Source organism: Vipera berus (genome assembly GCF_964194415.1).
Source record: "Vipera berus genome assembly, chromosome: 2".
Taxonomy (NCBI): Eukaryota; Metazoa; Chordata; class Lepidosauria; order Squamata; family Viperidae; genus Vipera; species Vipera berus.
The window spans coordinates 284,388,174-284,401,563 of NC_138203.1; the positions used below are offsets into that span (position 1 = coordinate 284,388,174).

Genomic DNA, 13,390 nt, shown 5'->3' on the forward strand with positions numbered 1-13,390 from the left:
CTAAGGCCGTGGATTTTAAAGGGTTACAGTTGGAAAAATCATGACATTGGTTGGTCAGAAGCTGGGTACAGAAAGTGAGCAGTGTGGCCTCTAGGCAAATATGAGCTGGTTGGAAGGTACCTTATGCAGCCAGTTTCTCTAACTTTCACAGCACCACTGGAAAAGAATTTGGCAATTGAGTTATTTCAACTTAATACTCTTTGTTCTCGACAACCAGGAAGATCAGTTAATGCAAACAGAATTGGCTGTTGCAATCTGCTCCAGCCCATTTCTTATCTTCTCTGTTTGCAGGTAGACAGTATAAGGAGCAACAGCCATAGGGAGAATGATCAGAGGCATTGGCTTTGCACACCACCAGCCATCCAAACACCATGGGGAATGGATGGATCTGGAAGGGACCCAGCCTCTCCATGCTGCTGCTGGTGACTCTTCTTCCTCGGACTTCATTGGCTAATTACACCGAACCGTAAGATGCTTGTTGGACCTTCTTGTCTTCCTTTTTTCCTTACCAAATCTCCACTTCCAGCTTTGTCCTTCCTTCTTCTTCTTTGCAGGTTTGCAAGTAGGGAATTCACACACTCAACAGAGGAGTCATTGTATGGCTGGTGCCCCAGTGTAGCAACAGTTGGCTTCCTAAGGCTCAGAGGTTTAGAAAAAGCAACTGGAGACCCATCCACAAACTGTTGAGGCCAGAGGAAGCAAGCCTAGCATTCTCATGAGTAGCCCGAAAGACATTTAATTAGTCTTTGTAGGCCATTGAAAGCTAGTTAGAGGCCGGATGGGTTTGCTACGGCTATGCAATGCTCTATATTAAATAAATAAATAAATAAATAAATAAATAAATAAATAAATAAATAAATAAATAAATGCTCTAAATAAAAAAATAAAAATAAATATATTCAAAGGCAAAAAACTGGGAGTGATGGGGTATTCAAGCAGCTCATATCTGCAACTTTTTAAAGCAGCCATGTCTCTTTGCAAAATTCTGCGGTTGAAAACAGCACACTCCAAAGTTCCTTTGGGCATTTCAATCCAGAATGCTTCACAATTGTCTTACCTGGTAGGAATTTATTCCACAGCCCAAATGTGAGAAGGAAAATTCAGATTAGGGACTATCACTACCCCTTATTTCTAGAAAATTTTGCTGGTCCCATTTTGTTGAATGTGACCAGGCATGTACACAAGTAGTAGCGTAAAGATGATTTAATTAGGGCTCAGTAGTAATACTTTTCTGGGCTTCCAAAATTTATTGAACCATGGCTAATCAGGTAGATCCAAAATAACAACATACTTTGGTTATTCTAATGCAGGTCCAAAATCCAGTTTAGTTACATTTTGCAAAGAGTTAATGATTCAAACAAGTTTGATGGCCTTTTGCCCAGAACAGAGCAGAATGGTTTTTCTAAAGTTTTCAGGATTTTTTTTTTTTGCATGAAAACACATGAACCTTGTGACTAGAGAGTTTAGCTCTCTGGATTGTACAGGCAGTTAATTCAAAAATCATAAGATTTTTCATAGAATTGTGGGGAATCATGGTCTATATGAAAGTTTTTTTCCTCCCTAACATCATGTGCATTATTCATTTGGATATTGGTATTCTCGGTTGTTCTGCTCTGTTCTGGATAACTTCTGGAAGCTAAGAGTTGAAGTATAATATTGAAAAGGCTCCATCTATCTCTCATTTATTAATCATACAGCTATGCAGTGCTTTTTTTGTAAAAGAAAAAGGTGCCGGAACTCACACATGTCATACAACCCACCTTGCCTACCCTACAAGGTTCCATCCAAAAAAGGTGTCGGAACTCATGGCATGGGTCCGGAGTACCTCGGGGATCACCTGCTGCCGGCGTCAACTTCCCTCCGCCCTGTGCGTTCCCACAGAGAGGGCCTCCTCAGGGTGCCACCGGTCAGAGAATGTCGGCTGGTGGCCCCCAGGGGGAGGGCCTTCTCTGTGGGTGCCCCGGCTTTATGGAATCAGCTGCCGGTCAAGCTCTGGATGGCACCTGACCTCCGCTCCTTCCGGCGCGGTATGAAGACCTACCTATTTGAGCAAGCCGGCCTGGCCTGATGGGGGATGTGCTGGGGTTTTTATTGGGGATTTTTATTATTCTACTGTTTTTAGCTCGGGCTCTTATTTAATTCTTTTTTAATTTTTGTATTTTGTATTTTTTATGTGCCCTGTTCACCGCCCTGAGTCCTTCGGGAGAAGGGCGGTATACAAATATAATAAATGAAATGAAATGAAATAAACTCCGTTCTGAGCGTTCTATTACAAAAAAAGCCCTGCAGCTATGGTTTCTGGGATCCATTTTATATTCAAATAGCAGTCAGTTCTGGCTTTTATACCTTTGTCTTGGGACAGATAAATCCACAGGCCATTTTATTTTATTCCCCAAGTGATGACTGATTGTAAAAGAGCAATATCTTACTTCAATTCTGTTTGCAACAGACTTCTTGTCAAGGATGAAACTTTGGCAGCTACATGCCGCTGTGTTTCAGCTTGCCTTTAGAGTAAGGTGGGGAGGTGTTACTTTTGAGTGGGTTAGATGGAGAAAAGAAACTTCTACATGAAAGCCTAAAAGCTTTTCAAGGGCAGCATAACAGGCATGGGTTTGAAGCAGACGGTTCCCGTAACAAAATGAACTCGATAATATGGACTACGTAAGACGTGGCGGAAACCTATTGTTTAAGTCTATGAATTTGTGTTGGAACCTCAGAGTTAGTTTTGCTTTGACTTTAGTTATACATCTCTACAATTTTCTTGCAAAAATCAATTTAAAAGTCCATGGCAAAAATTTAATCACAGATCCAGTCCAACTACATTTGATTTAGCATTTTTCAAAGCACCAGAAGGACAAGAAGCAATGGATAGAAACAAATCAAGGAGAGAAGCCATCTAGAACTTCCTTCCTTCCTTCCTTCCTTCCTTCCTTCCTTCCTTCCTTCCTTCCTTCCTTCCTTCCTTCCTTTCCTATCTTCCTTCCTTCCTTTCCTTTCCTTTGTTTTCTTCCTTCCCCCCTCCTTCCTTCCTTCCTTCCTTCCTTCCCTCCCTCCCTCCCTCTTTCTTTCTTTCTTTCTTTCTTTCTTTCTTTCTTTCTTTCTTTCTTTCTTTCTTTCTTTCTTTCTTTCTTTCTTTCTTTCTTTCTTTCTTTCTTTCTTTCTTTCTTTCTTTCTTCCTTCCCTCCCTCCCTCCCCTTCCTTTCTTCCTTCCTTCCTTCCCTCCCTCCCTCCCTCCCTCCTTCCTTCCTTCTCCAGGTTGCAGGCACCATTCTTCCCTTAGGTTATCTAGAGCAAATAGATTTTTTTAATATGATTTACTACGGGTGCAGAAGTAAGGAGAAAATAGTGTTAAATATTAACCACCCTTGCAATTTTTTTAACCAAGAGATATGGGCAGAAGTACGTTTTTTTGAGGGGAGAGGCATACTTCCCTATTCTGATTGGGGTGAAACAGGATTTCCAAATCCACCCTCAATATCAGTTAATGATTGAGTGGAAGGGTTTCAAAAGAAAGAATTTAAATTTGAGTTAGGTTCTGGGAACTTGGCAACCACCGTTCATTCCTTTAGAATAGAATAGAGCTGGAAGGGACCTTGGGAATTCTGGGAGTTGAAGTCCACAAGTCATCAAAGGGCCAGGTTTGAAGACCCCTCTTCTAACTCAACTGTAATTTCAAGGCCTTCAGTTTGTGTGATGGCTTATCTACCCATGAAGCCCGAATTAGGGTTCTTTCCTTTTATCTCTGCAAGATGTCTGTCTGTGAGCTTCTGTTCACCATTCCTACCAAATTCCCTTCTCTGAGTATGGTACAATCCAAGCGAGGCACCAGCTTTTCATTTGAAAGCAGCTTAATTAGCAGAGATGGCTACACTGACTGTTTTGATAAAAGCGAAGAATATAAGTACCGTACTTTTGTTTCTACTTGGAAACCACTTCTGGACTTTGTGCTTGAGGTGGAAAAAAACATGATACTATGATTTGGGCTTTTACTGATTAGATTGATTTGTTGATATAGAAACGGCTAGTTCATACTACTATAGAAATGTAAAAAGTTGAGATTCCATGTTAATGCCTTATTTTACTGCAGTGGAGGGAGTCGGAAGTCAACGCCTTTTTCCCCCTTCCCTTCCACTTTCCACACTTCCTTTTCCCTTTCCCCTCCCCCTACCATTGTTCCTTACTATTTTCTTTTGTATCTTTGTTTTTTATGTTTAATAATAATAATAATAATAATAATAATAATAATAATAATAATAATGAAAGCAGCTGAACAAAATTTGTAAATGTATTTGTGCAGCCAAGGAATAAAAGAGCAATCTCCATGTGAATTGGTTTAAGAATCTGGGAATTATATTTCCAAGAATCTGAAAAGTTGGGGGAACGTTGACCGGAAGATGGGATGGGGCATTAAGTCTGCTAGCTATCAACATCAAAAGCTCTCATGTTCTGAATTTGTGACTGATAGGACCCCAGGAAGAATCGTCTGTTCCAGTGGAATGATGTGAAGCTTAACATGGGCCTTAGCCAGCTGTCTTTCCCTCTGTCTTCTGAGCCCGCCTTAGGCACCTACAAATTGGTGGTAGAAAAATCTTCCAGGAAGATCGCTGAGCACTTATTTGACGTGGAAGAATATGGTAAGAAGGTTCAAGCCTACTTGTGAACCTTGAGTAGAATTGGGTAGTGATTGTACTCCTGTTAATCTCTCTCTAAGAATACTTTCATAAATGAAATAGAAGTGACATCTATGGGTCTTCTGCGGCATTCTAGGAATGAACTTGTGACTCCAAGGGGGACTTCTACTTCAGATTCTTCTTGTGTTAAACAAGGCTCCTGGATTTCCAAGTAATGCCTTAGCACAATGTTTCTCAATATCACCCATTTTAAGATGTGTGAATTCCAGCTCCCCGAATTCCCCAGCCAGTACTTGAAGATGCACTAGACAACATGTAATTCAGTGGGTCATTGTTTCATAGATATTTCCTTATCTCAACTGAGTAACAGAATTGTCATGGGAGGGCAAAAAAAGCAGTGGGATTGGGGAGTGACTTCCAACTTCCTGCCAGCTTCCCCATTGACTTTCTTTGTGGGAAGCAGGCAGGAAGTACTGGAAATAACAAACATGTGACTGCAACTGGCTGTGATGGTGTTGGAGCTGTCACTATTTTGCCAAATTTCAATCCCACAGGAACTGGATTTTGGGTGCATTCTTTAAGTTAGTCCATATGAAGTAGGGTAGATTCAAAATTCTTTGCCCTGCGATGCACTGTTTGCCCAATTATAAACAGACAAAGAAACCGAAGAGGTTTTGTAGTATATAGAAGGGTTCAACTCTCTGAATTCCCTAGCCAACACTCTAAGATGTGTGGAGTGGGGAATCGTGGGAGTTGAAGTCCACACATCTTAAAGTTGCTGAAACTGAGAAATGTTCCTGTAATGTATTGGGCTTTGTTTTACTAAGTGTATCACGTGGGTTTAACTGCTGTAAGGTTGCTTAAGTAGGGAGCTAGCTAACGGCTCCCAGCTCCTCAGACAACCCGTCTCCAGCGCCGCCATTGGCTGTTTCTAGGGTGGCAATAAGTTGCTTTAAAACTATTGGCCACCACCTAGAGGCCAGGGTGTAAATAGCTGCATTCGCAGCCCTGTTCCCCAGTTCGGTTCCTGCAAGCAAATAAGGAATGTTTCTGACTGAACTCACTCGCCTCGTCTCTTCGCTCAAGCAAAGAACCCAATACACAACAGTTCACTTAGCATCTATATCTCCATTTTCTCTAGGGCAGGGGAAGGCAACCTTGGCTCTTTTATGACTTGTGAACTTCAACCCCCAGAATTCCTGAGCATGGCTGGCTCAGGAATTCTGGGAGTTGAAGTCCATGAGTCATAATAGAGCCAAGGTTGCCTACTCCTGGTCTAGGGAGAGAAACCAAAGTTAGCCCTTGGGACCACCCAGGGCAGAAAAGACTCAATAACTTGGCATGCCAGATGTATCCTTAATTCTAATACTGGATTGGCTTTTAGAGGTGCTCAGAATTTTCAGCTAGGACTCAACTCCATATTAATATGATAGGATAGCAAAACAGGGCAAACAGTAACATGATTTGAAGAGCATATAAAGTTCTCCTTTAGAGTTGACATTTCTCTCCTCTTTTTAGTATTACCCAAATTTAACGTTTTGGTGACGGCACCGAAACAAATCTCAGTTTTGGACACAACATTTGAAATAAAAGTTTGTGGGAGGTAAGATCCAACAAGGTTTCTTTTCCTTATTTTGGGGGGGGGGGAAGGAGAATGGAGGACTTCTCCCTGGATCTCTGTCTCATCCTAGGCACCTTCCTTTGGGGTGGGAATGTGGGGAGGGTATGAAAAGATCATGTTGATGGCCTGAAAGACATGATAACTTTTTAGAAACCATGTGTTGGAAAATTATATGGGTAAATTTCCTTTTCTTGCCCCCAGCAGATTCCTAGTCACTCCCTATATCCAGTTTAGAGTAAGCCCTTGCAATTCTATATAGCAATTCTATTCTGGCAAATATATATATATATATATATATATATATATATATATATATATATATATATATATATATATATATATATATATATATATATATATATATATATATATATATATATATATATATATATATATATATATATATATATATCTGTGTGTGTGTGTGTGTGTGTGTGTGTAAATTACTAACAAAGAATTAAAGAATTGTTAGTAATTTACACAAATATATGAACTGTCCGGTGTGACTACAGCCTGTTCGATGGCCTTCAAGATAGGCTGAAAACAGGAAATAAAGATTTGCCCCATGTTTGGGGCCTAGCAAGGTAATCTAAATAGTTAACATTTGACATATATATATATATATATATATATATATATATATATATATATATATATATATATATATAAAATCTCTTGGCGTTCGTTGATTTAAAAAAATCAGAAAACATCAGAAACTGTTAAATAGGCAAAATAGGTATAAAAGCCAAGTAAAAAACATGGAGAAATGTGAGCAGCAGGTAAGAACTAAAATTATCTACATATCTCCGGCTGTATAATGAAAGGCACATGACTTTCCAAGGCCACTCAAAGCAATGCTGCACATAATTTGTATAAAGGGTCACAAAGGGAGTAGTCTTTACTTGTTCTAGTTTTAAATCTTCAACATCCACTGTAGTAGCAGAATATGGAGAGGAGGAGACTAGGTAATTCCTTCTCTGTTCTAAGCCATGTAGGAAAATGTGGGGTGGATGCCAGAAGCTGTGAATGCTCCAACACTGGACGTTGTTTTTTTTATTGAAAAGTTTTAACATACAGTTTATCTTTAAGAGTCCCCCCTCCCCCTCCCCTCTCCCTCCCTCCCTACCCCTCCCCCCCTCCCCCCCCCCGACTTCCCAGAGCTAAATACAAGGTATAGAAAAAAAAACAATCATAAACAACCATATACTAACAACCATAAACTCTAAAATCCATCACTCTCTAGCTTATACAGGATAATACAAACCTTAATGATATTAAATATATATAGAAAAGAAAAAAGAAAAAAAGGAAAGAAAGAAAGAAAAAGCGAAGGAAGACTTATTCAAATGCTACATGAAACTTCTTAACCCTATATTTGTTCTGGATGTACTCAACCCATTTTCTCCATTCCATAATATAACGTTCTTGCGAGTGATCTTTCAAGTAAACCGAAATCTTTGCCATCTCTGCCAGGTCGGAAACCTTTAAAGTCCATTCTTCTATAGTCGGCAATTCCTCTTTCTTCCAATACTGACCTATTAAAAGTCTTGCTGCCGTGATTAAATTCAATATCAGCTTAGTGTCCACAACAGTAGCATCTGTAATTATTCCCAACAAGAAGAGTTGCGGACAAAACTTTATCCTCTGTTTAAAAATCTTCTGCATATTCCACCAAATTTTTATCCAGAAGGCCTTAACCTTTTTACAAGTCCACCATACATGAAAATATGTTGCATCTTCATCACCACACCTCCAACATTTTGGTTGATAATTCGGATACATGCTTGCAAGCTTTTTAGGATCTAAATGCCATCTATAAAACATTTTATAAAAGTTCTCTCTTAGATTTTGAGCTTGTGTAAATTTTACATTCCTCACCCAAATCTTTTCCCACGTGTCCATTGTAATAACTTCTTGAATATTTTGGGCCCATTTTATCATACAATCCTTAACAAGTTCTGTTTCTGAGTCAATCTCTATCAATGCAAGATATATCCGTTTAATATGTGCTGGACCCTGATTTCTGATTTGCTTTATCAGATTTTCATCAGTCATTGTAAAACCATTTTTCTGATCTTCTTTCCACCTGGCCCGTAGCTGAGTATATTGAAACCAATTCTGAACAATCTTCTCATCTCGCAAGAGACTATATGGTTTCAAACACCAGACATTTCTTTCCAAGTTTAGAATCTCCTTGTACGTAGTCACATCATGTTTGAAACCAGCATGTATATTTTCTATTGCGTGTTTTGGAATTGCCCACAATGGTATCTTGCAGTCTAGCTTATGTCTGTACTTCTTCCAAACTCTCAGCAATGCCTGTCTTAAAATATGCACTCTAAACACATTATCTACCTTCTTATCATACAACAAATATGCATGCCAACCAAACAACAGGTCGTGGCCCTCAAGATTTAATAATCTCTCTTGTGTCAAATTAATCCAATCACTTATACCTACTAACGCAGCAGCTTCATAATATAATTTAAGATTAGGCATTTTAAGACCACCTCTTTCACGAGTATCCTGCATGATCTTAAGTTTGACTTGTGGCCTTTTCCCTGCCCAAACAAATTTATTGATACCTCTCTGCCATTCCTCCAAGTTAGAATCTTTCTTAAGAATCGGTATCATTTGAAATAAAAACAAGAATTTAGGCAGGATGTTCATTTTTACTGCTGCGATTCGCCCCAACAAAGACAATTGCAATTTTTCCCAACTCTCCATCTCTTTTTGGATTTTTCCCCATAATTTTTCATAATTATTTTTATATAATTTTGTATTAGAGGGCGACAAAAGCACCCCCAAATATTTGACCCTTTTGACAATCTCAAATCCAGTTAACCCTTCTAAAAGGGCCTTTTGCGATGCTGTCATGTTTTTGGCCAAAATTTTAGTTTTTTGCACATTAACTTTAAATCCAGAAACCTTCCCATATTGCATTATTATCTCCATCAGGTCCACAACAGAGTTCTCCGGCTGGGTCACTGTAACAACCAGATCATCTGCAAACGCTCTCAATCTATAATCCTGATCTCTAATCCGTATACCCTTAATTCTTTCCGAATTTCGTATTTTTACCAATAATATCTCCAATGTTAACACAAATAACAAAGGCGATAGCGGGCACCCTTGCCTTGTACCCTTCTCAATACTACATACTTCTGACAAACTATTGTTAACTATTATTCGAGCTGTTTGTTTTTGATATAATGCCCTAATTGGTTGCAAAAATTTATCCCCAAAATTCATTTTATCTAAAACTTTCATCAAAAATTGCCAATTCAATTGATCAAAAGCTTTTTCAGCATCTAAAAAAATTAGCGCCGCAGGGATCTGGTTGTTCCTTTCCAAAAATTCCAACACATCAACTATATGCCTCACGTTATTTTTCATTTGCCTACCACTAATAAACCCAGTTTGATCCCCATGAATCACCCGTTGCAGAACCCTCATCAATCTATTAGCCAGCACCTTAGCAAATATCTTGTAGTCTGTATTTAATAGTGATATCGGTCTATAGTTTTTTACTTGAGTAGCATCTTGGTCTTCCTTCGGAATCAGAGAGATAAAAGCAGTTCTCCAAGATGGAGGCACCTTTCCCCCTCTCTGGATTGTCTGGAACAATTCCTTTAACGGTTTAACCATCTCTAATTGTAAATTTTTGTAGTAGGCCGCAGTCAAACCATCTGTACCTGGCGCTTTGTCGACCTTCAACTCCTTAATTGCTGTAAATATTTCTTCTTCTGTAATCAATTGATTAATCTCCTCTTTTTGTACTTGCGTAAGAACCGGGATGCTAGCATTCTCCAAATACTCATCAATATCTTTTTCATTAATCTTCTCCTTAGCATATAATTTAGAATAAAAATCCACAAAGGCTTCCTTAATAAAATCCTGTTGAAACACTACCTTCCCCTTATGTTCAATTTTGTCTATGTTAGAAGCCCTCTGCTTTTTCCTTAGTCTATAAGCTAGCCATCTACCTGGCTTATTAGCATTGCAAAAAGTATTATGCCTGGGAAACCTCAAGTTGGTTGCCACCTGGTCAGCCATTAATTTATCAAATTGTCCTCTTAATAGCTTGATAGCCTCCTTAGTCTTCACATCCAATGGATTCAAAATCAAGGCCTTCTCTTTTTCCTTAATTTCATTCTCCAATTCTTTCCTTCTAGCTTCCAAAGTACGTCTGTATTTATTATTCATATATATCAGCACCCCTCTCATATATGCCTTGCTAGCATCCCAAACCATGTCCATAGAAGTATCCTTATTCATATTAATTTCAAAAAAATCCTTCATCCGTTGTTTACATTCTTCCACATTTTTCTGATTTCTAAACAAGTTCTCATTTACGCGCCACGAGCGCCTATCTCTATTGTCCTTATTGATCTCTAACCATACTGGACTATGGTCAGAAATAGCTCTTGCACAGATCTTTACCTTCTTAATCCTAGAAAAAAAGTCGTTAGTCAGCAAAATGAAGTCAATCCTAGAAAAAGATTGATGTCTATCAGAAAAAAAAGTATAATCCTTTTCATGCAGGTGTGTGTCACGCCAGATGTCTCGCAATTCCAAATCATCCTTCATTTCAAAAAAAGACTTAGGCAGTCTGGCATGGCACGGAATACGCTTAAAAAAACCAGCCTTATCCATCTGTACTTCCAAAACGCCATTCCAATCCCCCATAAAAATAAACAATTTGTAATCCAACTGAGTAAGCTTTGTATGAAGTGAGCTAAAAAAGTCAGCCTGTTGTTGTTGTTGATTAGGAGCATACAGTCCAACTAAAAGCATTTTTTTACCTTCTAACAACAAATCTATCATTACGTATCTTCCATGCTTATCTGCTTCAATTAAATCCGCTGTTATAGCACTTTTAACATAAACAACCACTCCGTTTTTCTTATTCATTGCAGAGGCAACGAATTGCGTACCCAATCTTGAATTCAGTAAAAACTTTTGGTCCATAGCCCTAATATGCGTTTCTTGCAAACATATAACATCAGTTTTAAATTGTTTTAAATATTGAAAAACTTTCTTCCTCTTCTGAGGCGAATTTAATCCATTAACATTCCAAGTTAAAAATTTAGTCGCCATCCTTGTCGCCCCGAAGCTTCTGGAGCACCTCTCCAATGGCCCTGTCGCCTTTGGGCCGCGCTCCTCCCACTGCCTCGCTGTAAGTGCGCTTTGAAAGTTCCATAAACTTCTGCTGGTCTTGTTCTTTTATTTGTTTTGCTCTTTTTAAAGCAGCACGCGTCACCCTTAGCTCTCCAGCATCAGCCAACAAAGTTGTAATTTGATCCCTTCCAGCACCATCCTCCTCTGTCTGGCCATCTTCAGCCTCATGAGGTTTTTCTTCACCAAATCCCTTTGCCGCTTCCAAAAGTGATAGTGGGGTTGCTTTTAAAACATTATTGTAGAAATCACGCGCCTGTGCCACAGTAACCAGGCGGTATCTTTTACCTTCATACATCGCCACCAGCCCAACTGGAATCTCCCATCTGAACCTTATATCACGTTGCTTAAGTTCCTGCACAAGAAATGCAAAGTCCTTTCTTCTCCTTAAAATCTTTGGAGGAATTTCCTTTAAGACCAAAACTTCTTGGTCAGCAACCACTACTTTAGTATCGTAGGCAGCTTGAATAACTTCATCTCTGATTTCTCTCTTTGTAAAATAAACCACCACATCTCTAGGTAACTTCCTCTGTCTGGCAATCCATGAGTTAACACGAAAAACTTTATCCATACATCCCTTTATTTCAGATGCTGGCTGACCCAATACTGCTTCCAGGGCTTCAGAAATCAGCTGCTTTAAATCTTCTTTAATATTTTCTTTTAAGCCTCTGATTCTAACAGCATACTGCATCTGGTGAAACTGAACAAGGCTTAACTCTCTGTCCATTTTGTCTCTTAAGTCTTCATTCTCCAATACCTTTACTTCTAGTACAGCATTTTTTTGAGTCAAATCTTCCACTTTTTCTTCCAAACCTTGCACACATTCAGCCACACTTTCCACTGTAGACAAAATGTCTACCCTCATCGCACTAAATTTCTCTTCCATCCTCTCTTCTATTCTCTCCTCCATTTTTGCCAATTTATCACCCAATGTTTCTAAAATTACCTGGGCATGTTTTTCAAGGGCATCTTGTAAATCCTTCGATGTCAATGCAGCCGGAGGAAGCAAGGCTTGCAACGATGTCTGTTGCACCGGAGAAGTTCCAGCACTCCGAAGGGTTTTTGAGGGAGGTTTAGCCGCCATCTTTTACTTTCACTTGTGACGCACTTTCACTTTAAGTTTAAAAAGTCCATTAAGCTCGAGAGTAAAAATAAAGATCCTCTTCACCTTTTCCTCTTGTACCGCTCTGCCTGCTCCTTTTATTCCAGGGTCTTTCCTTCTGGCAGGGGTGGTCGCAAACGCCTGGCTCTGCTCCAAGAAATCCGGAGCAGAGACGCTGACCAGCTGGGAGCAACCCAGGCTACGGGGGAGTTTGATCCTTCAGCCGCCCAAGCTTTAAACTCAGGCGGCCCCGGAGAACTCGACCCCTACCTGGGGCCTCACCCCCTCCTCTTCTCCCGAGGAGGGGGCTTCAAATTCACCCGAACAGCTGATCGGCGCTGTTTCGGGTGAAATCTACACAGCTGAGCCGCGGGCAGCCCGAAAAGGCTGTCTCCGGCGCTCCGCCGCCACCGGAAGTCAACACTGGACGTTTTTAAGAAGAGACTGGACATCCATTTAGCTGAAATGGTATAGGGTTTCCTGCCTGAGCAGGGGGTTGGACTAGACGACCTCCAAGGTCCCTTCCACTTTTACTATTCCCTCCTCTTCCAAACTCTGCTTTTTCACATCAGTGATCTGCGATGTTCCAGAACCCTTTCCAATGATTAATTTAGGCACAATACGTGGATAAGATGCATTGTCAGCCTCAATTCTTCCTTGAGGCACCATTCACAAGATAGGTGCTGTTATGTATTGAGCTTGTGGTATTACACCACGTGCGTTGCTGGAGAGCTAACGGCTCTCCAGCAACCCAGACAGCCCATCTCCAGTCCTGCAATTGGTCAGCCCCAGGTGGCAAGCGCGGGTTCAAACCTATTGGCTGCCTCCTTAGGGCTAGGCTGTATATTGTGGCTGGGT

The 13,390-nt window shown here is 40.0% G+C and overlaps 2 protein-coding genes across 2 annotated transcripts in view; both read left to right on the forward strand.

Annotated features, from left to right (window-relative positions):
- LOC308661146 (pregnancy zone protein-like) overlaps window positions 1-355 on the forward strand; it is a 116,037-nt gene extending 115,682 nt beyond the window's left edge. The window contains exon 39 of the mRNA XM_081315939.1: window positions 292-355. Coding sequence (XP_081172065.1) covers window positions 292-320 — 29 coding nt within the window. The 3' untranslated portion in view covers window positions 321-355. The remainder of the gene's footprint in view (window positions 1-291) is intronic.
- Window positions 356-371: 16 nt separating this feature from the next.
- LOC308663041 (alpha-2-macroglobulin-like) overlaps window positions 372-13,390 on the forward strand; it is a gene marked incomplete at its 5' end in the record, with an annotated part of 78,214 nt that continues 65,195 nt past the window's right edge. Inside the window, 3 exons of the mRNA XM_081319183.1 lie at window positions 372-466; window positions 4,474-4,634; window positions 6,150-6,234. Of these exons, the coding sequence (XP_081175309.1) occupies window positions 372-466; window positions 4,474-4,634; window positions 6,150-6,234 (341 nt within the window). The remainder of the gene's footprint in view (window positions 467-4,473; window positions 4,635-6,149; window positions 6,235-13,390) is intronic.